Here is a 26,630-nt window from a genome sequence, read left to right as displayed (position 1 = left end):
TGTGTGAGCTGAGCAGTGCGGTGAGTGGCTGATTGGCTGGGCCGTGAGGTTAGCTTGTGATTGTTTCTGCCCCACCCCCACCCTCTGCTTTCCCAATACTGAACACTCCCTAGATTGCTGTCACATGGACTTTAACAGACCCCTGGTCACACATGCACCACCAGTCTTCATGCACAGCAGCAATGGGGTTTCCAGAGCAGCCTGTTTGGGCTGGTGCAGGTGGGTGGCACTGCTGTTCCAAGCATGAGTTGTAGCAGTATTTGGGCTGGGTCCAAGGCTCACTGGGCATTTCTCTTGCAGACAAATCCTGTTTCAATGCATTCTTTAACTTTGAAGACATGCAGGAGATTACCCAGCACTTTGCTGTGTGCCACGTGGATGCGCCAGGCCAGCAGGAGGGAGCTCCCCCTTTCCCGACTGGGTAAGAACTCTCAGAAGTGCCTTCTCAGAGCTCCAGGTGTGCTCAGGGCCTGCTCACACCAAGATGCTATTTAATCCAAATGGGGTTCCCTATGCTGGCAGAGGCAGGCTGCCATCTGGTCAGCCCTGGCGGTAGGGGGAGGGGAAGCTGGGGAGGGGTCACTCCAGCCAGCAGGGTCTCTGCCCTCTGGAGCAGAAGAGGCACTTGCATCGCTAAGAGCCGGTGCTGGAAGCAATGCTGCTGGGAGCGTTCTGATTTAGCACATGATCCCAACTGACCCAAACTAATATATAGCTGCAGTTGCTCGGTCCATCCCTTCATTCTCCAGCATGGGATCTTTGCGGGACAGATCTCTGTGAACACAGCTTACAGGGCGGGATCCGTAATGTGCCGTGCTGCAGTGGCACTGCACCATAGATACCAGAGCCCAAGCTGTTCGAATGTTTCTGGCTCTTGGAATGTCATCGGAAGGCTGTGTCGCCTCTGGAGGTCAGTGTTCGGAGGCTTGCTGATTCCAGCCTCTCCTTTGGGTTTCAGGTATTACTACCCTAGTATGGATGAACTGGCTGAAATGCTGTCTGCTGTTCTAACCCACCTGAGGTGAGTGTGCAGAGGGGCCCAGGCTGACTCCTGTCAGATTATCTTAGGAGGCCATGCTGTCATTCCAGCAGCTCTGCCTGTGCTCCTGCGGGGCTCTGGTTGTGCTGCGTGCAAAGGACAATGGCTGTCCCAAGGCGCTTGCCCAGTGCACACAGCCCTGACATGGAGTGTCTCTTCAGAGAGCACATTCCACCGCATGCCTGCTGGGTGACTGCAGGGCCAAAAAGAGAACAAGCCTTTGATCCAGACAAGCTGGTCTGAGGCTTGGGTGGGGTGGGGATACCCAGGGCTTGAGTTTAGAGTGTCTCTTTTGACTCTGATATGTCTGCATTTCAGCCTGAAAAGCATCATTGGGATTGGCGTTGGAGCTGGTGCTTACATCCTCAGCAGGTTTGCGGTAAGTAGGTTTTTTTCCACCCTGCCCCCGCTAACCATACTGCCTCTTTGCAGGGCACAGGCTGAGAAGCAGGGATTTCAGGATACATTCAAATGGCAAAATGAGAGCTGCTTAGGGTACCTGAGGGGTTAAACAGAGCCGGTGCTGCTCTACAGCCTTGCCACACTGGGGGTGAGTGCCTGGCGTAGGGATGCCATTAGAGTCAGTGGAAAGCTGCTGGAGAGGTCAGTGGGGTTAGGGATTGGCCCCCCACACGTAGGAGAGGAGACAAGTATTCACACTGTACTGAATCTCATCTCACCATTCATAGCTAGAAAGATAAATCCCATTTCTAAAATCTGCAGCTCAGACTTAGAGCAACGTAAACAGCTTTCCTGTGCTGAAAGTCCAGTGATCCAAGGCGGATAGGAAATCAGGACTGAAAGCTGTCAGTGTGGATCTCCGAGTGGAGCAGCGGACACACTCACTTCCCACAATAAGCAGTCTGGGTTCAGGTTCTAGCATGGTCGTGGGTGTTAGGCAGTGTCCAGCTGCCCAGAAAATGGACATCTCAAGTGGTTTTAATGTGTCTTGGTCTCTTCCCTGTGGGCAGATGCAGTGGCAGAGCTGTGTGGGTGATGTAGATGTAGTACCTGAGTTCCCCGTGCCTTGCTCGAACCAGCTTTTTTCCTTCTATCAGCAGATTAAAACAGAGAAGACTCTAGATGTAACTATATTCCCCAAACGGTCCCTGCTGAGAATTCTGGGTGCTGACAACGTGTCCCTTGTCATGGGCCTGCAATTTACAGGAAGCTGAGTGGGGCCATGGTGAGGGTGCAGCACTGGAAATTGTAGTAAGATGAGTCCCTGAAACATAAACCCTTGGTATCAGGGACCCAATATGAGGCCTGAACTAAAGTAATGGTCAAGACCTTGCTAACATAAAGCAAAGTTATGCTGTGAGCCAGAGGCAGGTCCTGCTCACCGAAGTTGGCAAGAAGGCAGCAGCTAAAAGCATGTATACATATATAAGCACTAATAAGAGGAACGTGTGCCAGGATAGCACCAGAACATCCCCATATAAGCACATTCCACAGAATAACAAGGAACAGGCAGACCCATCCTAAAGACAGGGTCAAAAGGACAATATGATGGATAAACTTTTTTTTTGAACCAACCTGCACTGGGGAGAGGCAGCACCCTACTGCGTAGAGGGGCTGTACCTCAATACGTCAGGAATGATGTGTAATCTGTTTGCACTTGTGTATAAGAGTGCACCCCTGAGTGGATGTCTTTGTCTGGCCTGGAGGGCAGTGGCAAATCACTGACTGAGCCGGTTCATTGTTAGGGGGTGCACATTCATAGTATGTTCTGTAGAGTCTGCGGGAAACTATTACTGTGCTTCGTTTGACAATAATCCTGGCCGGGTGCCTTCATATTTTATTAGAGTCTTTGGGGGTTCTCTTAGGGTCTGCTGTGTCAGTTACGTGCGCAGAGCCAGGGCAGCACACAGGGAGAACACACACGCATGTAGCTGACTGTTATCATGGTTGAGCAGAGCACCACACCGGTGACATCTGACAACAGAAATCTCTTCCTGCTTTGCTATGAACCCCCAAAGTGTGACCCTGGGAGAGTCACTTCGATTTTCTTGCTTCAGTAGAATGGGATGAGGCTACTGCCCCTGCTCTGTGAGAAGTATTGTTAGCAATGATCTAATCAGGGTTTCAGTTACAGGTTTTCCTCTTATTTTGCTGTCACTGCCTCTCCCAGGGAGTTCCCCAGCCACTGTGCCTCCTGGTCCCCTGGGGCCCCTCATACTGAGTGTGCTGTGTTTCCCTGCAGCTCAATCACCCTGACCTGGTGGAGGGGCTCGTGCTCATCAATGTTGATCCATGTGCAAAAGGCTGGATGGACTGGGCAGCCGCCAAGGTGAGACTCTTCTCTCTCTCTCTGTGCATGAGTGCTGCAGACCATACTGTACAAGTTACTGAGGTAGGCCCCTCAGGCTGAGTTCTCAAACGAAGCAACTATTGGTGATGTTGGCTAGGAGACCCTGGAATACTGCAAGTGATACTTGGTATTGCCAGCCAGCTCAGAGTCACTGAAGGCCCTAGCATGGCCAGGGGTTGGAACATTTATCTCAGATGAGCTGGTGAACTCCAGGGAGCTGTGTTCTATATGCTTCTCTGGCAGGAGCCAAGCGCTTCCAGAACTCTAGGGGCTCATTCCCCATACCTAAAGCTAGTTTGGCCTTTACAGTTTTTGTGTCATTTGTCGCTAAGTTTCACAAAGGAATTTGCATGAGATGTTTTTGTTACTTTTCAGTTTTCAGGCTGGACAACCAACATAGTGGACATTGTCTTGGCTCACCATTTTGGTCATGTAAGTAAACTCATAGACTCATAGACTCATAGGTCAGAAGGGACCAATCTGATCATCTAGTCTGACCTCCTGCACAAGGCAGGCCACAGAACCCCACCCATCCAATTTTGTACAACCCCTATCCCAGGACCGAGTTGTTGAAATCCTCAAAAATGGTTTGAAGACCTCAAGCTGCAGAGACATCACCAGCAAGCGACCCGTGCCCCACGCTGCAGGGGAAGGCGAAAAACCTCCAGGGCACCTGCCAATCCGCCCTGGAGGAAAATTCCTTCCCGACCCCAAATATGGCGATCAGCTAAACCCTGAGCATGTGGGCAAGAGTCACCAGCCAGCACCCAAGAAGGAGTTCTCCGCAGCAACTCAGTACCCATCGCATGCAACATCACCCCGCAGACCATTGAGCAGACCTGTCTGGTGGTAATTCAAGATCAATTGCCCAAATTAACGATCCTATCATAACATCCCCTCCATATACTTATCAAGCTTTGTCTTAAAGCCAGGAAAGTCTTTTGCCCCTACTACTTCCCTCGGAAGGCTATTCCAGAACTTCACTCCCCTAATGGTCAGAAACCTTCGTCTAATTTCAAGTCTAAACTTCCTAATATCCAGTTTATACCCATTCGTCCTCGTGGCTACATTAGTACTAAACTTAAATAATTCCTCTCCCTCCCTAACATTAACCCCCTTGATATATTTATATAGGGCGAGCATATCCCCCCTCAGCCTTCTTTTGGCCAGGCTAAACAAGCCAAGCTCTTTGAGTCTCCTTTCATAAGGCAGTTTTTCCATTCCTCGGATCATCCTCGTAGCCCGTCTCTGAACCTGTTCCAGTTTGAATTCATCCTTCTTGAACATGGGACACCAGAACTGCACACAGTATTCCAGATGGGGTCTCACCAACGCCGTATACAACGGTACTAACACCTCCTTATCCTTGCAGGAAATACCCCGCCTGATGCATCCCAAAATCGCATTTGCTTTTTTAACAGCCGTATCACATTGGCGACTCATAGTCATCCTGCTATCAACCAGTACCCCAAGGTCCTTCTCTTCCTCCGTCGCTTCCAACTGATGCGCCCCCAACGTATATCCAAAATTCTTATTATTAATTCCTAAATGCATGACCTTGCACTTTTCACTATTGTATTTCATCCTATTTCTATTACTCCAGTTTACAAGGTGGTTCAGATCTTCTTGAATAGTATCCCTGTCCTTCTCCGTGTTAGCAATACCCCCCAGCTTCGTGTCATCCGCGAACTTTATTAGCACATTCCCGCTCTTTGTGCCAAGGTCAGTAATAAAAAGGTTAAATAAGATCGGTCCCAAAACCGATCCTTGAGGGACTCCACTGGTGACCTCCTTCTAGTCCGACAGTTCACCTTTCAATACGACCCTCTGGAGTCTCCCCTTTAACCAGTTCCTTATCCACCTTACAACTTTCATATTCACTCCCAGCTTTTCCAATTTAACTAACAGCTCCCCGTGCGGAACCGTGTCGAACGCCTTACTGAAATCTAGGTAAATTATATCTACCGCATTTCCTTTATCTAAGTAATCCGTCACCTTCTCAAAGAAGGAGATCAGATTGGTTTGGCACGATCTACCTTTAGTAAATCCGTGTTGCAATTCGTCCCAATTACCATTGACCTCTATGTCCTTAACTACTTTCTCCCTTAAAATTTTTTCCAAGACCTTACATACTACAGACGTCAAGCTAACAGGCCTATAATTACCCGGATCACTCTTTTTCCCTTTCTTAAAAATAGGAACTACATTAGCAATCCTCCAGTCATACGGCACAACACTCGAGATTATCGATTGCTTAAAAATTCTCGCTAACGGGCTCGCAATTTCACGCGCCAGTTCCTTTAATATCCTCGGGTGGAGATTGTCCGGGCCCTCCGACTTCGACCCATCGAGCTGTTCAAGTACGGCCTCTACCTCAGTTGCAGTAATATCCACTTCCATATCCACATTCCCGTTTATCATCCCTCCATCATCGCAAGGTTCCTCACTAGTCTTATTAAAAACCGAGGCAAAGTACTTGTTTAGATGTTGGGCCATGCCTAGGTTATCCTTAACCTCCATTCCATCCTCAGTGTATAGCGGCCCCACTTCTTCTTTCTTTGTTTTCTTCTTATTTATGTGGCTGTAGAACCTTTTACTATTGGTTTTGATTCCCTTTGCAAGTTCCAGTTCAATGCGGCTTTTAGCCTTCCTCACTTTATCCCTACATGTTCTGACCTCAGCAAGGTAGCTTTCTTTACTGATCCTGCCTTCCTTCCACTCCCTGTAAGCTTTCTGCTTTTGTCTAATCCCCTCTCTGAGTTGCTTGCTCATCCAGTTTGGCCTGCAACTCCTGCCCATGGTTCTTTTCCCCTTTCTCGGGATGCAGGCTTCCGACAGTCTCCGCAGCTGTGACTTAAAGTAATTCCAGGCCTCCTCCACATTTAAATCCACTAATTCCTCCGTCCAATCCACTTCCCTAACTAATTTCCTTAACTCTTTAAAATTAGCCCTCGAGAAGTCGAAAACCCTAATCGCAGATCTACATTTGTTTATCCTTCCATCTAGTTTGAACTGAATCAGCTCATGATCACTCGTACCAAGGTTGTCCCCTACCACCATTTCTTCTACGAGGTCCTCACTGCTCACCAACACCAAGTCTAAAATGGCATCCCCTCTCGTAGGTGCTTCAACTACTTGATGAAGAAATCCATCCGCTATCACATCCAGAAAAATCTGACCCCTATTATTTGTGCAAGTACTCGTCCTCCAGTCTATATCCGGGAAGTTGAAGTCCCCCATAATCACACATTTCCCCTTTGTGTTAAACTGCAGGCTGCAGAGTTGACAACACAAAGCAAAGTGTGGGCCTTATGCTTTGTACTGAGCTGACCTTCAGATCTTGGGATCTCTCTGTGCCAAACAAGGGTTGCCACAGATGGTGCCAGGTTCTCTGTGGGCAACCCTGCAGCCAGGACTTGGCACCTTTAGCGGCATTCATGCACATCCTATCACCTGCCCTGCCCACTCACTCCATTCTCAGCATCAGGCAAGGCAGTAAAATGTGAATGAAATCCACTCTCTCCTGCAGGAGAGCTGATTTCCTAAACTACCCCGTCCCCTGCCTGCACCTAGGAAAGGAATGGTAGAGTTGTGTGGCATATGCCGATGCCAGTCTCTCAGTTCTGATGCCATTCAGGCATTTAGAAGGTCTCTGAGAAGCAGCAGCTTTCTAATAGTCTGCAATGCAAACTCACATCTTAAAAAAAAAAAAAAAAAAAGACTCTTTTCTCACATCTCCCTTTCCTCTATGGTCCCAGTGCAGAGCAGGTCTACACTGGCTTCTGGAGAAAAGTCAGCAACAAAGGAAGCTGTCTATGCTCTTCACCATAAACTCATATTTCCTGGGAGCTTATCTAGGGAACAGCTCTGAATTTGGGCAGAACTCAGAAAATGTTTGAGCCCATCCCTTGCACGGCCATGTGCAGTGTTTTTTTCAGCAATGCAGTCATCTGGGTGAGTTCTTTACAGACAAACTCGCTCTTTTATGGTAAACGGGTTTTCCAGGCCAGTGTGTTCCAACAGAGGCCTTTTGTTTGCAAACTTCTTTCCTGGTTCTGGTTTTCGAAAGCAACCCTTCTGCTCCAAGTGTTACCACTTAGCAGCTGTTCCTCTGCTGCCTTTTGCTATCACTGCTACTTAGCTTTGAATCCTGCCCTGAATTCCCCCACTGGTTAAAAGGTCTGAGGAATTTACATGAGTGTCTCCAGAAAAGGGTTCTGTTGGTGGAGTTACAGATGTTCCCAGCTGCTATGGACAGAGGGTGTGAGTGGCAAGCAAGCCTGCAAACATGGCTTTCCTGTAGGGTGACCAGACAGCAAGTGTGAAAAATCTGGACAGGGTGGGGGAGGGGGGTAATAGGAGCCTATATAAGAAAAAGACCCAAAAATCGGGACTGTCCCTATAAAATCGGGACATCTGGTCACCCTACTTTCCTGGGCTTGTCAAATCCACACAGAGTCAGACATTTTGTTGACTCAACAATTAAGCTTCTCCCAGTCCCCGCAGACCCTGGTCTGTCCGTGGAAACTAGTGCAGTGGGAACCTGGTGTGTTTTTGCCCTGACCCTCCTCCATATTTACACAATGCAGCTGGTAAGAGGGGACCAGCAGGTTCCTTTGTGTTCAGTCTAGAGACATTTTGGTTGCTATAAGAGTTGTGGGGACAGTAGGACAGTGTGTCCAGCCACATACCAAGGCACTAACCTGCTTTACTCCCCCCTCAAGCTCTTCCTTTTGACTCAGGGGCTGCAGGGCCGGGCCACATCCTGCTGAGCCATTCCTAAACTAGTTGTAGTCGCAGAAGAGGGGAAAAACAGATCCACGCTTCTTGGAAACAATGATTCTCTCTAGTGGCTGACTAGTTCACGGTAATTTCATATCAGTCTCTCTCTTTCCAGCCGTGGCTGGCTTTCTCTCAGTCAGGACCTTCCACAGAAGTACAAAGTAATGCTTCCTCTTGTCTTCCTAGGCGAAAGAGCTTTGCCTAAATAGGCTTTTCACTTATATTCAGTTCCTGGAGACTTCAGCCCCCTTGGTGAAGGACCCATCTGTCCCAGCTTGCAAGAGCTCTGGCTCTTGTATCTGTCCAGTGATAGCTTCTCCTCTTTCCTTATATCTTCCCAAACTCCCTATTTTGTCCCCAGACTCAGGATGACCTCACGCTGTTTTTCCATTCCTGTGGGCTTCCCATCCCCCTGCTGATTTGTATGTAAATGGGGCTGCCACGTTTTGATTCCACCATGCCTTCCCTTCTATCTGGGAGAAATCCTGTTCTCTCCCTTTGCTTGGTCACAGACTTTAAAGCATAATATTAATGAGGCTCAGTAATTCCTTGTCTGATCTTAATGCAGACCTTTCACAAGGATATTAATCACCACCGAGTGACCAGTTCACATATGATACCTTCCGCTCCCCTTTGACACAGGCTGTGACGGTAGTGAGTTGGGTGTAGTGAATATGTCAGGCCTGGCACGAGTTGCTGGCACACAGGAGTGAATGCCTAGTGAGTCTCTGTCACAACAGCCAAACCTCCCACATCTGTAAGTCACTGTTTAGTGTATGCTCTGCTCTCCCCACTTCACCTCCTCATGTCCGATCCTCACACTCCCACATTGCTCCTTTCTCTCCCCCTCCCCCTACAACCATATCCAACAATCAGGGCTTCTCTACTCGACAAATACTCTGCTGGTGTGGCTGCGCCGGCAGCGCTTCTAGTGGAGAGGCAGCATAAGCCTCCAAAAGGAGGAGTTCTACCAGCATAGCTACACCACCTTCAGGAGCAAAATTAGCTGTGTCGACAACAGCGCTCTGCATCTACGCTGGTTTGTCAACACAGCTGCGTCAGTGGGGGAGGGGGATTTCACACGCCTAACTGATGTAGATATGTCGGCAAAACTTCAGAGTGTGCACCAACCTCAGGTGAAACGTCTTTACAGGTATAGACAAGGGAGTGAGATTTTTCTCTGCAAATAACACCATTCTAAGGGCTTGTCTGTATGAGAAAATTGTGTGTGGTATAGAGAAAGTGGCAAAAGCCCCTAATTTGGAGGCAGCTATACTAATTTGAGTGCTTATACAAGTATAGAAGAGTCCAGTTCAGGAACCAAAATAAGCTATACTGGTATAAGGCATCTTTCTACTGATATAACTGCATGTGTACCAATATAATCATCTTGGTAAAAGATCATACCCTTAATGGACCTAGTTCTAGCAGCAAAACTTGTAGTGTAAATCACTCTTGAGTGTGGTTTTACCGTTGGCTTTATCAGCAGAATGAATTGTTTATCTGAACGCAGCTCAGTAATTTGTTGCACAGTCAATGAAGTTCATTTCTCAAATTGCATTTTTAAATGTATAATAGTAACAAAAGAGGTTGATCAGTGTCTTTTTCTAAACTTCCCTCCCCCCGTGTGCAGGAAGAACTGCAGGCTAATCTGGACCTGATCCAGACATACAGGCTCCATATTGCACAGGACATTAACCAAGAGAACCTTCAGATGTTTCTTGCCTCATATAACAGGTACTGGACTCCATTCTGCCCATGCATAGAAGTCTGATCTCAGTGTTACGCTCACGCCCTGTGCATCAGTGGGTAAAAATAGCATTGTAGCAAATGTAACACCAGGGAGCAGGGAGGAATCCAGGGGGGATGAACAGTTCAGCTCCAAAGTTGCCCTCAAACCTTTCCTAGTGCCTCCTGGTACTCTTCAGTGAGTCTCTTCCACATATGAGTTACTCTGTGTGAAGCTCCCTGCAGGTCCTAACCCTTCCTTGAATTCAGCTCACGGCCCTGGACTCTTGTAACTAATTATTTTCTCTTACAAATCGAGCCTCCTCAGCCTTTATCCCCAGATCAGCCCCTCTGCCCTCCGGTGCATCATCTCTTCAGAAACAGGGTAAGCACCGCAGAGTGCTCTGTATTCAGACATGGAGGCTCAGGAGTGCTCTACGCCTGGGCAAAGGGCTCACATCCGCCTGTTGTTTCCCCTCATATCCTCTCCGGTTTTGACCTGTAAGTGCAGGCCAGTGCTTTGTGTGCTCTGCTGAGTGAGTCACGTGGCTCTGCTAACTTGCCACCGCCGCTTCTGTGGGTCAGGCCTAGGTTGTTTCTGAAGCTTGGAGACCAAGCACTGTTTTCTGACTTATTGCTGCTTCTCTGAGTAGCACCTGCATGTGGTATGGGGCATCGTGCTGCGTTTTCTGATGAGGCTCACAAATTCCTGTGTGTGACCTTGGTCACTTTGTGTTCTGGTCTCCAATGGGGAGGCTGAGTCCTCTCGTTCCATGGACCTCTCTCCAGACGGAATCCACAGGATCATATTGGCACCCACCACATCCGGATTACCTGGGTTTGTCTGATGGAGAGCTGTTCTCCTTTGTCTTCCAGCCGCAGAGACCTGGAAATTGAGAGGCCAGTTCTGGGCATCAGTGAAAATACAACAAAAACATTCAAGTAAGTTGCTGTGGATCAATCTGTGCACCCATTGGAAACTGCAGAGTTAGTTCAGCAGAGAGGCTGCCGCTCCTCAGCAAGAGACCCAAGAGCCAGAAAACTGAGAAGAATTCAGCAGCACTGGCTCAGGATGCAGAAATATTGATCTAGAGTGCGGTGTGGTGGGGGCACATCATGGCTGCAGGGTTAAGGTTGTGCTGATGTTCCCTTTAAAGAAGGAATTATCCCTTTGTTGCACATGGATGACCGTGTGTCCTCCCCAAGTTCACAGCACTTGCTTTAGGAGCAGAGTTAGTGTTCTGTTACTGGTTTCTAAGCAGTTCTAAATAGCTCCTTTTGGAGATTTCTTAATGTACTTTTCTGTCTCGATTTTTCAAGATTTGCAAATTTAATCACTTCTGGGTTATAGCAAAATCTAAGACCTAGGCTAACTTTAAGTTTACTAATGTTATTTTTTTAATTTTTTGAATACTTGGTCATAAGTAAGGCTGTGACCTCTGTGACTTCTGCAATAGCAGGTGCAGCTGGCCAGGGGGCCACTTGAGCAGCTCGGGCAGCCCCTGGGCCAGCCACACCGGCCGCTGCTGGGGCAGTCTCGGGCCACCATGCCCCTCCTCCTCCCACCCCCAGCAGCAGTAGGAGCTTGGGTGTGGGATGGGGTAGGGGTATGGGTGCAGGTGAGGGCTCTGGGCAGCACATCCCTCAGGGGGGCTCCCCGGAAGTGGCCAGCATGTCCGGCTCCTAGGTGGAGGCACAGCCAGACAGCTCCATGCACTGCCTCCACCTGCAGGTCCCATCTCCGCAGCTTCCATTGTTCGCAGGGCTCCCACACTGCTGCCCAGCTCCCTGCCCCCCGAGCAGCAGCAGGGGTCCTGGGACAAGCACCGTTCCCTGCCCCCTCAGCACCAATGGGGGTCCCGATCCACGCTCTGAATTAATAAAGGTTTTTGAGAGGCTAGAGGAGAATAAAGCCAAGTTGTATCCATGAAAGCTATGAATAGATTAAAGGTCGCCCAGATGCACTGCAATTAATGTACTTCTCTGCTGGCTTTTGCCCAGGTGCCCTGCCTTATTAGTGGTTGGTGACAGCTCGCCTGCCGTTGAAGCTGTGGTACGTATACAAGGTCTCTTTTGCACTGAATGCTCTTCTTAGTCCCTACGAGCAATTAGCAACTCCCCACCTCACTCTACATACTGACCAGCTAGTACTCAGGACTCACCCTAAACGTCTTACAAAAAGGGCTTGTCTTTTATTTATATTAGTTAGTAGTGCTGCTTGTGTTTGCCAGAGGCAGAAACCAGGCTGCATGCCCTGGAAGCTGAGAGATCGGTCAGCTATTACTTACAGCAGTGATGTGCAAACTGGGAGTGCACCCCTTTGCGGGGGCACAAAAGATTCTCAGGGGGGCGAGGCGCAAAGAAACTGGGATCCCACGGGTTCCGCAGGATCTGCTGCCATAATAGTGGGAGCAGGATAAAAATAGAGTGGGTATTGTGGGACAGGAGTGAGGTTAAGAAAAATAGTCCTCCCACACCGCAAACAACAGGAATGCCTTGGCCAGCAGCCACCGCTCTCCAGCTGCCCAGTTGTGAAGGCAGCGCCGCCACCAGCAACAGCACAGAAGTAAGGATGGTAATGGGCACGGTACATTCCATGAATGGTAAGGGAGGGTGTGACTGGAAAAGTTTGCGCAGCCCTGATCTAGAGAACTGAGCATTTCAGGAGCTCTAACAGCCTCCTTGGGGACAGATCTAAAGGGAGTTTCAGCAGAAGAGCTATGGGTGTATTGACTAAACTCCTTGTACCTGAGCATCTCAGGGCTCATGCAGCTATGGCCATGGCAGTTTCAATGACATGTGTCTTGCAACAAGCCCTTAATGTAGATCTGTAGGGCTGCTACATGGCGCTTAGTTCACACCGCCGTGGGTCCCTGTTCCTTTGATCAAGAGTCCAGGTCATTCACAGGGTTTGATTTTGCAGCAGTAATAGTGTCCCCGAGGACTCCAGTCACTTCCCAGCTGGCAGCAGGGAGGCAGCAATGGGCTCTCTCAGGCCTCAGCCTCCTTTGATGTGACATAGCACAAAATAGCCCAATTCCCAGCTCCTGGACAGCACAGTAACATTGAGACGCACCATCCCTTCAAAATACTGCATAATAGTATGCCCTTGTCATAAACAGATAGCTAAGGGTTAATGTTCTTTTACCTGTAAAGGGTTAACAAAGAGAACCAAACACCTGACCAGAGGACCAATCAGGAAACAAGACTTTTTCAAATCTGGGTGGAGGGAAGTTTTGGGTGTGAGTTCTTTGTTCTTTGTCTTGGTTCAGTGACCCTCTCGGCTCTGAGAGTGATCTTTCTATCTCCAGGCTTTCTAATCTTCTGTTTCCAAGTTGTAAGTACAAGGATAGTAAGACAATAGGTTTATATTGTTTTTTTGTATTTACATGTGTGTAGTTGCTGGAATGTGTTAAATTGTATTCTTTTTGGATAAGGCTGTTTATTCATTTTTTCCTTTGAGCAATTGACCCTGTATATTGTCACCTTGATACAGAGACCATTTTATGTCCTTTTTCTTTCTTTTTATATAAAGCTTTCTTTTTAAGACCTGTTTGAGTGTTTTTCACTGGTTAAGGCTAAGAAACGAAGGGAGGGGGAAAATCTCTTTGTGTTAGATTTACTAAGCCTGACTTTGCATACCCTCTGGGTGAGGGGGGAGAGAGATTAGATCTCTCGGTACTTGTGTTTCAAGGACTTGAAGCAGGGAATCTCCCAGAGTACCCAGGGCCGGGAAATCTGGGAGGAGGTAAAGAGGGTGGAATCCCTTTGTTTAGATTCACGGAGCTTGAATCTGTATATCTCTCCAGGAACCCAGGGAGGGGACACCTGGAGGGGAAGAGGGAGAAGGGAAGTGGGTTATTTCCCTTTGTGGTGAGACTCAGGGCATCTGAGTCTTGGGGGTTTCCCAGGGAAGGTTTTGGGGAGACCAGAGTGAGCCAGACACTGGAATTCTGGCTGGTGGCAGCGATATCAGATCCAAGCTGGTAATTAAGTTTGAAGGTTTCATGCTAGCTTCTCATGTTCTGAACTCTAAGGTTCAGATCTGAGTAGGAGAGTTATGACAGCCCTGGCCTGGCCTCACTCCACTAGCTCTCCTGGGCTCAGCTAGCCTACATACCACTCGGTACACGTCTCCTGGGGAGCAGGGGGCCGGATTAGGATCCTCCCTCCATTCTGTGGTGCCTCCCACAAGCTGTGGCTGCTGTAACGCAGGCTGTTGGTGGATCAATCTTTAGCACAAGGAGGGTTTAATTCTTATTGCAAGAAGTTACTCATGCCCCTTCTGCTCTACATTCCGTCTGCCCCGTGTCATCCTCCGCCGTCTGATCACCTCCCATGCTGGGATTGTGCTGGCGACAGCCTGGTCCCTGGATGCTCCTGTCACTGAGGATGGCTGCTGTCTCTTGGGGAGCAGCAGCCCCGATGAAAGCACCTGCCCCATGCTCCAGATCTCTCACTTGTGTGCATGTGATACCATTTGATTTTTCCCTTTTTGCTTTTAGGTTGAATGTAACTCGCGGCTGGACCCTACCAACACTACGCTCCTGAAGGTACCCGGCAGCTCCAGGGGCCTGCCACAGGCTGCCTTAGGGATATTGTGTCTCTGCTGAGGGCCCAGCTCTGTGCATTGATCTCCTTCAATGCATCTGGCTTTCACAGAGGTGTCTAGAGAGACAATCTGGGTCAGATGCTCTCCTGAGCGATGCTCCACTCAGCACAGGAGAGGGAGCAGGCTGCTAGGTTCCTGGAGTCTCTGCACTGCACAGCTCTGGCCTTGGAACTGCTTGAGCTTACACTGACTGGAAAACAGTCCCCAAGGGAGCACCTGCCAGCTGAGAACTGGAGTGCAGAGGTGTCCCAGCCATGTGCTCTGCATGCCCCTAGTATGCCCCCTATGCCAGGGCCAGCTGGGGTGGCACAGGAGTCACTTGCACTGCCTTTAGACCAGCTGCAATTCCCTGCCACCTCCACCCTTCACCAGGGATTTCTCACTGGGCAGACCCACCCTTATCTCTAGGGGGCAGAAAGGGCCTGGATATTAGGGTAGGGAGTCTATCCCTCCTCTGGCAGGAAGGGCCATGGTACATGGCTGGTGAAGGAGTTGCTCTCTGACTCCTAGAATATGGCCCGGGATACCCCTTGTTAGTGGAGATGTGCAGCCTGTGAAGACTAGCGGGCCATGCTCCTTGCGCCAAATGGAGACAGTCACGGTGAAGCGCTGCATGCTGGAACCCCCAGTCACCATAGGCCACAGCTGTGTGTTAAAGGTGAGGGGGCAGCCTCTGCTTTTTGGTCAGTGAGGATCGAGTGGGCCCCAGCGGGGCTGGCAGTGTTAGCCCAGCCCCTGGCCTGGCCACATGGCATGAGGAAGGGACACTTCAAAGCCCCTCTTTCTTTTTTACAGATGGCAGACTGCGGAGGGCTGCCCCAAGTGGTTCAGGTAAGAACTTGTCTCTGTTCTCTGGTTTGTGTTTTGGCCCCAGCCTTGCACATGTTAACGCCTCGTATTTTGTCTTCTCAGCCTGGGAAGCTGACAGAAGCCTTCAAGTACTTTGTGCAGGGAATGGGCTACAGTAAGTAGCAAACACAGCTTCCTTTGCCGAGTGGGGCTGGTGTGGGGGGGCGATGGGTCTATGCTGGGGATCGGCTTTGCCTGTATGTCTATGACGGGCGGTGTCCCGTTGCACAGACAGCCACGTACCCTCAGGGGCTCGGCTTAGCCTGGAGAAATGACTGTCGCGCTGACGCATGTCAGCAGATGTGTGTATCGAGATGGTAACCACCCTTAGCACCTAGCAGACAGCATCTCATCTCTAGGGCTAGTGCATGGCAAAGCCTAGACAAGGTCTGCTGCCTTCAAATGGTAAACGCTCTGTGCTGGGTCCCACAGGCAGCCCCTGGGGGAGTGTGGGGCTCCTACTAGTGGTGGCAGTGAGCTAGCTCCAGACCAGTGTGTGCTCAGCAGTGCTCTGGACTGAGCTCTGCTCTGGAGCACAGGCACATCTGTGTGGCCACTGTCCCTGGGCAGGGGGTACCACTAACTGCCCAGAGCGCGAGTCAGCTCCTGAGGCACCTACAGAAATCAGCCCAAATATCTCCGGGAGCCTGGTGAGAACCTCCTCATGCTTTGGGCCCAGCAGGTGCTTTGCTCTGAGGTGGGGGCATGGGCTGAGGTTATCATCCCTTCCCCTGTTGAACAGTCCAGGAGAACAGCCTTTTACCTGCCTAAACTGGACACGTCTCCAGTGCAGGGCCCCAGCACTCTGGGTGTCGGTCACGCTGGCTGTGGTGCTGCCGTAGCAGCACTTACTGAGACAAGCCTGTGATCTGTAAAGGCTGGTGCTCAAACCCCGGTTGGTGTAGCCACTGACACCACAGAACTGGCTGCTAAACTGGAGCATCTTTGTGGCAGGGCAGGGTGTGTGCCCAGCCACATGAGAGGAGGGCAGCTTTGCCAGCAGCTGGTCAGCATGGTTGGGTGGGGAATGACAGAGATCTCCTGGGCAGCTAGTCTCGCTAGTCTAGTCATCCCTGAGGCCAAGGAGCCAGCACTAACATGCCGGCAGCTGCCAGGGCCCTGGAAGAGTCATTGTCATCTCCAGTATGCCAAAAACATTGGCTGGGCCCACAGTACTTCAGAGTCAGCTGTTGTCCCACGGATATGGATGTGGGAAAACAGGTCTTATCCTACATGGCACCTGCTTGGCAGTTAAGACTGGCCCCCTAGAGAGAAGGTTGTTGGCTGAGTAGACACGATCCACCAGCAAAAAGAGAAGTCAACGTGCTGTGATGTCAGAGGTTCCCCGGATCCTATGTGGACTAAGCGGAGTTCCCTGGGCCTGAGCGTGACCCTTGCTTCCCTGATGGCTGAGCTGCCAATGCTGTCGTCAGGCATCAGAGGGTCAGGGCTCCTTCAGGCAGGGCATGGAGTGCCAGTGGAAGCGAGAGCACCCCTCCTTCAGCCTGTCAGGGCAACATGTCGTCTGACAGGATCCAGGTTGTGGCCCAGCAGAGCCCCGAGCAAGGGCCGTGCTGCTGGAGAATGGACATAGGCCAGGGCAGAAGTCACTACCAGCAGGACACTTGCCCCAGGTTAAGGAGCAGGGGCCTCCCAAGTAAAAGGAATGGCTCCTTCCCCTTGTCCAAAGCAGGCTGTGCTGCTCTAGCTGCTGTCCCCATCTCAAACACTAGTGTGGAGGGGACACCCTATGCTCATGGGCATAGCTGCAGGCCTTTGGCAGAGGCCGTGACTGTCAGCTCAGGGGACAACACTCTGATCCCATGGCCCTCATCTTGGCTGGGAGGCTGGTCTGTAAATACTAAACACAATCTCTCATAAGGGGCCCTGCTGTTCTGAAAGCCCAGTGGAGTCCCTAAGAACATGGCTTTTCCTGTGGTCTTCAAGGAAATCCGATTTCCTTTCTTTCTAATGGGCAGAGAGCTGAGTAACATCTGGGGTGATTTCCTTTCAAAGGGAAGCTCCTAAGAGATTGTCAGTGAGGAATGTGAGCCCAGAGCCCAGGAGCACTGGCTGGCTGCAGACCTGGTGCTGGGGTTCGCTCCAGCAGCACAGTGCGTTCCAGGCTGACGAGGGAATTAACTTGCTCTCTCTCGTGTTCATCTCTTCCCTGTCTCACGTTGTTTCCAGTCCCTTACATGCAGCTCAGCCACCTGAGCACTGAGTCAGGTACCTGCAAACCCACACCTAGCACGACCAAGGCTGCATACTGGGCTGAATCACTGTCTTCTTTTGGGTGCATTGCTCTGGCTGTTTACAGCATGTCTTGTTGGTGCTCCAGATCCTGGGCCATTCCATTGTACATTTTGTGCGTGCACTGTGTGTTTTCACCTCTCATTTGTGTTTTGGTGACGGTTGCATGGTTTGCAGCTCTCCGATTATCTGGAGCACAGGCCTTATTTTCAAAAGGTCACATGACCAATCACTACCTAATTTACAAGTTGCCATGGCTGCATTTGCAAATGGCCAGTTATGCAATGTGCAGTCACTCACCTCAGACCTTTTGAAATCAGGCCATAAACCTCCTGCTTTTGATGCATAAAGGCCCGGTTTGGGCAGCTGAGAGTAACAGTTCTGATCCTGGTGTGTAGCTCTTTTCACGCTTACCCAGCGGGATGCTGACACAAGCATGCCCAGTGGTATCAGCTGTAGTTCACTAACTCCCTGACCTTGCTCCTTTTGACAGTCCTCTTTCTTTCCTGCAGTGCCAACAGCGAGTATGACTAGACTGATCCGCTCCCGTACCCACTCCTCCTCCAGTGTGGGCTCTGGAGAGAGTGCCCGCAGCCGTTCGCACATCAGCAACCAAGGGGAGGGGACTGCTGGGCCCCCAGAAGCAGCTGATGTCCAAGACACACCTCAAACCATGGAATTATCCTGCTAAGAGGAGCCTTTCTGGATCCAGACAACTTCATCCTCCCCCACTGACCTCACCTAGAATCTAGCATTTCATCCAGCAAAACCACAGTTTTCTCTAACCTGTGCATGCCCATCCAAGCTGCTGCCTCCTTGATAGTCTGTGCTTGGTGCTACTTTGGTCCTTTTTGTATGTTTCTGGGAACAGAACCACTTTAAAAGTCATTAACATTCCACAGGCCAAGTGAATCCAGTCGCGGTACATGCTAGTGCCCCATCCTTTCTGTGCTTTCTGTGCTGTGTATCGATCCGATGACAGCCGTTGTTCCCTTTTTAATTTAAATCTGATGTCTGTGGCTTTGTGAGGATAGAATTGCTTCCTAGTTGTGCTTCTGCTAAAGGACATTAGGACTTTTGTGATGCAGTTCTTAGGGCATTTTGGATGTGAGGGGAAGCGAGCCCACAATGGTGCAAAACTCCAGGCACAGGAGACGAGTCTTATTCCACATGGTGTGCTGAGCACGGCAAAGCATCCTGGCACTCCTCAGGCTGGTGGGGATCAAAGCACTCCTGGGGGGTGGGACAGTCATAACTATTGTCTTGGTCTCATGTCTTCTGAGTGAGCAGATCCATCTCTTACCTGAACCTCTTGAAAGGGCAAAGCAATTAACGAGTTAATTTTCACTAATTAAAATGCACTATTCAGCAGAGTACAAGGGATTACACTGCTCTACAGCCGAACAAGCATGGCTTTGTCGACCCACAGGGACCTCCAGAGCAGTTTGCAGGCGGGCCAGATGCAAACAGGATCATTTATCACATGTGATCACATCTCCTCATAACTGGACTCTTTGCTGTGACTTTTGGAAATCTCTTAACACTCAGTACATGGTGAGCAGTGCCCAGCTGCAGACCTGGGATCCAGAAATGGGCCGTGGGGGAGTTTGCTACTCCTGCTGTGCCAGCATCCACTTAGCACTGCCACACGGTCCAGCTAGATTGCCAGAGCAGAGTATCCCAATTCAATTGTTGCTGCAAAAATGCCAGTGAATCTGACTCCAATCAGAGATGGCCTGTATTCCCACGCCTGGAGCTTGTGGCTAACCAACAGCTAGGGAATGTCACCATGCAGATTCTGTCTTCTTTCACTGCATTCACAAGTCTGTTGCTCTTTTTGTATGTGGTGAGTCACAGAGGAGAGCAGGCGAATTAATGACCCTGTCACACAGCAGGGGAGCTCGTCACTGAGATGAGGGATAAACTGTCAGGTCACTGCAGGTCTCTTGATAAAGTCAAGGTAACGCATCCTCTTTCCGTTGCTGCCCAGTTCTGACTGGTAGGGAACTGGCTCCTCAGAGCTTTCATATTCTGCTCCACTCAGGCAGGGAATGGGACCGGGAGACTCTGCCTGAAGGGCACTTTGTACCTATTATTAAATAAAGCTACAAATGAGTCATTGTTGCCTGGCTCCATGTGCTCCTTCTGCTGCTGTTTATTTAGTCACTAATTGCCATCGACACGCTGGGCGCCCTATAGAGCATGGAATCCCTCAGGAACTGCCCCAGCCACTCACACAGAGCGCTGTGCCCTGAGTGTGCCAGCAGGTGGGAGCAGTCTGCTGATAGCTGCCTGCGTCATGCTCAGCTAGCTGGGCCGAGTTCATTCCCAGGGCTCAGCCGCTCATCCTTAATCTCACGGCTGTAACTACACTGCAGCATTTTCTTGCCGTAGATCACTAAACACTTCACGTAGGAGGAGCTGTATCGTTATCTTCATACATGGGGTAGTGAGATTTCCCCCAGGTCACACAACAGCTCAGGGCAGGTTTGGTCACAGACTGCTTATGGTACGCTGATCCCAACGAGTCCTGTCTGAAGCAGCTGGTTGTCCAACAGCGCTGGCTTTGCTGTACAATGCCAGGAGAAACGTGCAGCTCCAAAATAGATATTTGAAGAGTAAATACAAAACTGGGAGCAGTCTCTGGGTTGGAATAGACTCACAGCAAGTTTCTTCCCTAGTAAATAAGGGCTGGTCTATACTAGAAAGCTTTATCCTAAAACCAGTTTAAAAAAAACAAAACCCTAGTATGGATGTAGTTATAAGGGTATAAAAGTGGACCAGTGGGTGATAAGACTGAACATTCCTGTGGGGGCAGGACATTTGTGCAGGTTGCAGAGAACTTCTGATATATTTATGGAAAAACAGGTTTGACTCAGTTTCCCCTCTTGTTCCCTGCTGCATGTGAAGGGATTAATTCCTTGATGGAGGGGGAGTCACTCAGCATGATTGAACCATCAGGAGATAATGTCACTGGTGGTGACTGGTGCAAAGTACTGCCCCTTGGGGAATTGCACAGCCTAGTTTTGAGCAGACTCAAGAGGCCCAGCAGCCCGAGAGCTGGGTAAAGTGGGCAGCTTACAGCTGAGGAGGGGTCACTCAAGCATAATGCAAGGACTGATTTGAGCCTGTGACCAAGAGGGACAGAATTGCTTGGAAGGGTTTGGAGGACACGGAGCCCTGCCCAGGGCTCCTCGGGGAAGATGGGTGACCCCTCTGACAGACAGACAGACACACACACACACACACACACACACACACACACACGCTGTTTATTGTTTAATTGTGTTTTCTTTGTAACTGTTTCATCCTAAATAAATGTGCTGTCCCCACTGCCAGCTGGGCAGTCGCGCACCCATAGCCTTGGGAGGGAGCAACTTGGCAGATGCAGGCCTAAACTCAGACTTACTAAAGGGACCACAATGAAGGGCAGCAGGAGCCACGACCTGAATCCTGGGTGTGCAGAGAGAAACATGGATTCCTGCCCCAGAAAGGTGACCACCGAGGCGGGAGGCAGTTACCCTGGAACTGAGACACTGGGCTCCTTGGTACCTGCCGTTGAAGCAGCTGGTACTGGCCCCATCAGATGCTCTGGGATGAGTTTGAGAAGCACCTGTGCTCCAGGGCTGTAGCTAGGCTGCTCCTGGAGTATAAACATGGTGTAATTCTTTGGTAGAATCTGCCCCCCACGCACTCAGGCAATGGGACTACTCGGCATGAGGCTGGATGTGTCAGTGATTCGTCTGCGTTCTGTCAGTGACCCAAATCAGCGCTGCAGAGGATCAGCAAGCCACACCTGGCTCCCTCCCAGCCCCATTCACAGCTGCACTCGCTGCTCAAGCCCTTTGTCCTACATGACAGAGGAGCAGAGGGCTTGTCCACGCTGCCTCCCCAGCCAGCCAGCACCTTGCTGCAGAACCCAAATGGGGGCGGGGGCTTCCCTCACAGCAGGGACAGCCTACCCTCCACCTGGGTTGTCCTGGAGGTTACTCCAGTGATAGTCTGGCCTCACTCTGCTCCCCAGCTGCAAGGCACGAGGCTGCCCAGTTTGCACAAAGGCCTAGGCCTGGATAGCAGGGGCAGCTGCAGGGCAGGACAAAGCAGTGCTGCCTACACTGTGCCCCCTCCCCTGCCCCTTGCCAGCTCTGCCTGGGGCTAGTTCCCTGCAGTTCCAAGAGCAGCAGAATCTGGTAATTATGAGAATCAATGGTTTCAAATCGAACCTTGCAGCAGTGCTAGGAGAGCTGGATTCTGCATTGCCGGGCTGGGGGGGCTGCTCCTGTGGGTGGTGAGGAGTCCTGCCTCCCCCAGCACTGGGCCAGGTGCAGGCTGTACTGTGGTGGTAGCAGGAGGGACTGAGCAGGGCACGAAGCAGCCACCATGGGGATCAGGCCCCAAACCCTTTCTAGCGGCTGGTGCTGCAAAGCCTGTGGCTCCCTGCCTGCAGCGCGGCCTGGGCTGTGACCTGACTGATCCACAGCTCTTAGGGAGGGGCGCAGAACTAGCCGTGCAGCTCAGCACCGTGGTCTGGGCAGACATCTCCATAACAATGCCAAACGGGGCAGGGCTGGGGCTGGCTTGCACCAAACCCCAGCCAGGCCCCTCACAACCAGGGCGAGTGAGCCTGAGAAAGTGCCACCTCAGGAGCTGAGGGCTGGAAATGTGCGCAGACCCCATCCAAATGCCCCTGTTCATAGGTTGGCTGGCTCCAGGGAGCAGGCATGTCTGAGCCAGACACGGGGGTCCCAGGCCCTGTCGGAGCTTGGCTCGCACACAGTACTGTGCTGTATGTGTTCTCTCTCCAGCTGCCTGCTCCGATTCAAATCTCTTCATAATCCTGGAACAGTGGTTCTTTGAGCGATTGCTCATGCACGGTCATCAGAAAGTTTTTCCCCTAGCAGCACCCGTCAAGTCAGCTGTGGAGCCTTCATGGCACTCAATATATGACTCTGCCAACCCAGTGCCTCTTCAGTTACTTCTTACCGCCAGTGACGGTCATTGGAACTGTGGCGTCTTGCTCAGCAAATTTTCCACCTTTACCTAGCTCTTTGTTTTGTCTCTGCCTGGATCCAAGAAACTAGTACACTGCCCTCAACATAAAGGACAGGTATTTCCACACAGCGATCATACAGCACACAGGCGCTTCCTATGCTTCATGGCCAACCACAAGCATTACCAATTCACTGCCCTACCATTCGGCCTCTCAACAGCCCCCCGAGTGTTCACCAAGTGCTGCTTTCCTTGGTCGTCAGCAGGTGCAAATATACCCCTACCTTGATGACTGGCTGCTTAGGGGCTGCATCAGGGCACAGGTGCCGTCCCAAATCCATTTGGTCAGGTTCATGTTTGAGCAGCTGTGTCTCCTCCTCAACTTGGGTAAGTCAACCCTGGAACCGACCCAGAGAACAGAATTCAGTGTTAGACTCTGTCCAGGTGTGAGCCCTTCTGCCGGAGTCCCAATTCCAAGCCATCACGGACATCATTCAAAGCCTCCAGCAGTTCCCAACCACAACGGTGTGCCTGAGTCTCCTCGGTTACAAAGCTTCTTGCATGTACGTGACTGATCACTCCAGGCTGCAGATCAGACCGTTGCAGGCATGGCTCACCTTGGCCTACCACCCAGGGCACAACAGCTTGAATTCAGTGGTCATACTACCAGGGCAGGTCCTTTATGTTCCTTTGCTGGTGGCTCAACTCCCAAGTGGTATGCAGAGGAGTCCCCTTCCATAATCCTCAACTTTCCTTGTTCCTGGTTATGGACACATCAGCTCTGGGATGAGGGGCCTCCAGACACTGGGTCTCTGGTCACAGGCCGAGCTTTCACAGAATATCAGGATTGGAAGGGACCTCAGGAGGTCATCTAGTCCAACCCCCTGCTCAAAGCAGGACCAATCCCCAGATAGATTTTTGCCCTAGATCCCTATATGGCCCCCTCAAGGATTGAACTCACAGCCCTGGGTTTAGCAGGCCAATGCTCAAAACACTGAGCTATCCCTCCCCTCTTTCCCTACATATCAATGTCAAGGAGCTGAGGGCAGTGCACTTAGCTTGCCAGGCCTTACAGGCCTGACTATAAGGCCAGTGCGTAGCGATTCTAATGGACAACACCACTGCCATGTTTTACATCAACAAGCAAGGGAGATTCTATTCCTCTCCCCTATGCTGGGAGACCCTCCAGCTGTGGGAGTTCTGCACAGCCCACTCCATTCACCTGGAAGCATCCTTTCTACCAGGAGTTCAGAACACGCTGGTGAAGCACTTCAGCAGGTCCTTCCACACACACGAGTGGCCCATCTCACCGAATGTCATACATCTCATTTTCCAAAGGTGGGGGTTTCCCCCAGATCAACCTGTTTGCCACCTGATGCAATATGAAGTGCCCAATGTTCTGCTCCTTCCAGGGTTGCAGCCCAGGCTCCCTCATGGATGCATTCCTGCTACCCTGGAGAGGCCGCCTGCTCTATGCCTTTCCCCTGTTCCCTCTCGTGAACAGGGTCCTGTTGGAGGTCCGCAGGGAGGGAGCAAAGGTAATTCTGATAGCCCCAGCGTGGCCTTCACACTGGTAGACTACGCTACTGGAGCTGTCGGTGGACGCATCGGTTACATTACCTCTCCTCCTTGACTTACTCACTCAGGACCATGATCGCCTCCATCACCACAACCTACAGTCCCTCCACCTCACGGCTTGGAAGCTTCCTGGCTGAAACCCATGGAACTTCTCGGCTCAGAACAAGTAAGGTCCTCCTCGGCAGCAGGAAGACCTCCACCACAGCTACGTATCTGGTAAAGTGGAAGAGATTTTCGTGTTGGTGTGACCAGCATCGTACACGCCCCCTCCAGGCACTGGTACCTCTCATCTTGGAGTACCTCCTACACCTGAAACAACAAGGCCTGGAAGTGTCCTCCATATCTCGGCCTTCCACCCAGGAGCATCTGGTCGATCTATCTTCGCCAACCCTATGGTTAGCCGCTTCCTTAAAGGTTTGGACCGTCTATATCCCCAGATCCGGCAGCCTGTCCCTGCATGAGACCTTAACCTGGTCCTTTCCAGGCTCATGGGGCCCCCATTTGAACCACTGGCAATTTGCTCACTTCTATACCTGTCATGGAAGGTAGTATTCCTGGTCACCGTTATGTCTGCGAGGAGGGTGTCTGAACTAAAGGCCCTCCCCTCTGACCCACCTTACGTGGTTTTCCACAAGGATAAGGTGCAATTCAGGCCACATCCGGCCTTTCTCCCCAAGGTGGTGTTGCACTTCCACGCCAGTCAGGACATTTTCCTACCTGTCTTTTACTCTAAGCCTCATGCCAGTACCAGGGAACAGCGGCTCCACTCCCTTGATGTTCGCAGCGCACTAGCTTTCTACATCGAGCGCACTAAACCCTTCAGAAAATCGAACCAGCTGCAATCGGTGTTCTCTTAACTCCAACCCCACCACGTTGGTAAGGCTTGTGAGTCACCTAATTGGAATCGAGATGAGCAATCACTCAAAGAAGAAAAAATGGTTACCCCTCGTAACTGTTGTTCTTTGAAATGTGTTGCTCACATGTATTCCAAACCCACCGCCTTCCCCTCTGTCAGAATAGCTGGCAAGAAGGAACTGAGGGGGCGCCGGGTTGACAAGATCATATATTGAGTACTATAAAGGCGCCACTCCAGGGGCTCCACAGCAGACCCGATGATGCTGTTAGGGGAAAAACTTTCCAACGACTGTGCACGCAGTGCACATACACCTAATTGGAATGGACAGGAGCAACACATCTTGAAGAACAACAGTTACGAAAGGTGAATAACCTTTTTTTTTTTTTTTCCCAACTTGTGGTCTGTCGACCCCTGGTGGTCTGCAGACTGTCTAATATTTCCAAAGGGCTCTGCACCTTCATTCAAAAATGTTTAGGGGTCTGAATATGAAAAAAAGGGTGAAAACCACTGCACTAGAAGAAGGGGACACCCAATGGAACTGGCAGGCAACATGTGAAAGGAAATCTGTTTCCGCACACCATGTAACCAGCCTGTGGAACTCATTGCTACAAGGGCATAGCAGGAGACAGCAAGGACTGGACATTTATATGGATAAGGAGAGCAGCCACAGACACTGCACCAGAGGTATAGCAGCTCCAGGGCACATGCTGACCCCTCATAGGGTTAGAAGAAGTTTCCTCTATGGGCTGGGTATTCCATTATTGCCCACCACAGGCTCCTTGCACATTTCCCTATAGCATCTGGCTTAGTCATTGCTGGCCAAAGGATACTGAACTAAATGGACTGTTGGCCTTGCTTGGTCTGGGATTCCCTATACTCCTGGGATGCTTCCTTATGCCCCCAGAGGCACCATCCTGGAGCTGCAGCAGCACAGGAGCCAGCAAACAGAACTGTAAATGGGAGTTTCAGTGGGAGTTCTGTTGGAGGAGAAGGTTTCTGTATTTTGTAGTTATATGCATGGAGGCTGGTAGGGGCAGTGTGCTGGGAGAGAAGCTGAGCCCTGATTAGAAGGCGGGGCATCTCTGCTTAGGGGGTCCTATAAAGGTAGCCAGCCAGTCAAGCAGCGACACAGACAGCTACAGCGGCACAGGAGCCAGCCAACAGGGCTGTAAACAGGGGAGTTTTGAGTGGGCGTTTGCAAGGGGAGTTTGAGAGGGAGACTAAGAGAGCTAGGCAGAGGAATAGACAGGCCAGGGAAGGGAGTGGGTGGTGTTCTGCCGGTGTTCTGGACCCTGTTGAGGTTTTTTTTTGCTGTGGGTGGTGGTGTTTTGGTTTGGTTTGCGTTTCCCGGGCTAACAGGTTTTAGGTGGGAAGGCTATGACTGATATAGAGGCAGCAGTGGAAGACACAATGAGGATGACTGGATGTGGAAGCTGCGGCATGTACATGATCCTGGAGAGGGTACCTGAAAAGAGTTTTGTCTGCATGAAGTGCCGCCTGATAGAACTGATGAAAGAAAAAATCCGAGGATTGGAGATACAAGTGGAAACTCTGGCTGAGTTTAAAAGGGGGTTCGAGCAGATGATGGAGCAAAGACATGAGGAGGGTGAAGGGATAATCTCAGACTTGCAGA

General features: G+C 50.7%; 1 protein-coding gene across 3 annotated transcripts in view; it reads left to right on the top strand.

Annotated features, from left to right (window-relative positions):
* The window catches only part of NDRG3 (NDRG family member 3), a 121,747-nt gene extending 102,052 nt beyond the window's left edge, over nt 1-19,695 (top strand). For 2 of the 3 annotated variants that reach the window (XM_050918630.1, XM_050918631.1), the window contains exons 5-17: nt 301-421; nt 959-1,021; nt 1,358-1,418; nt 3,243-3,329; nt 3,726-3,782; nt 9,766-9,869; nt 10,737-10,802; nt 11,862-11,913; nt 14,366-14,413; nt 15,268-15,303; nt 15,385-15,436; nt 17,512-17,550; nt 18,087-19,695. In XM_050918630.1, coding sequence (XP_050774587.1) covers nt 301-421; nt 959-1,021; nt 1,358-1,418; nt 3,243-3,329; nt 3,726-3,782; nt 9,766-9,869; nt 10,737-10,802; nt 11,862-11,913; nt 14,366-14,413; nt 15,268-15,303; nt 15,385-15,436; nt 17,512-17,550; nt 18,087-18,265 — 965 coding nt within the window. In that variant the 3' untranslated portion in view covers nt 18,266-19,695. The remainder of the gene's footprint in view (nt 1-300; nt 422-958; nt 1,022-1,357; nt 1,419-3,242; nt 3,330-3,725; nt 3,783-9,765; nt 9,870-10,736; nt 10,803-11,861; nt 11,914-14,365; nt 14,414-15,267; nt 15,304-15,384; nt 15,437-17,511; nt 17,551-18,086) is intronic. The other variant, XM_050918629.1, reaches the window with a different exon arrangement.
* The last annotated feature ends 6,935 nt before the right edge of the window (nt 19,696-26,630 follow it).

This window comes from Gopherus flavomarginatus, chromosome 11, assembly GCF_025201925.1.
Source record: "Gopherus flavomarginatus isolate rGopFla2 chromosome 11, rGopFla2.mat.asm, whole genome shotgun sequence".
NCBI classification, from domain to species: Eukaryota; Metazoa; Chordata; order Testudines; family Testudinidae; genus Gopherus; species Gopherus flavomarginatus.
The sequence above is the reverse complement of the archived record's forward strand: the minus strand, read 5'-3'. Positions and strand labels throughout refer to the sequence as shown.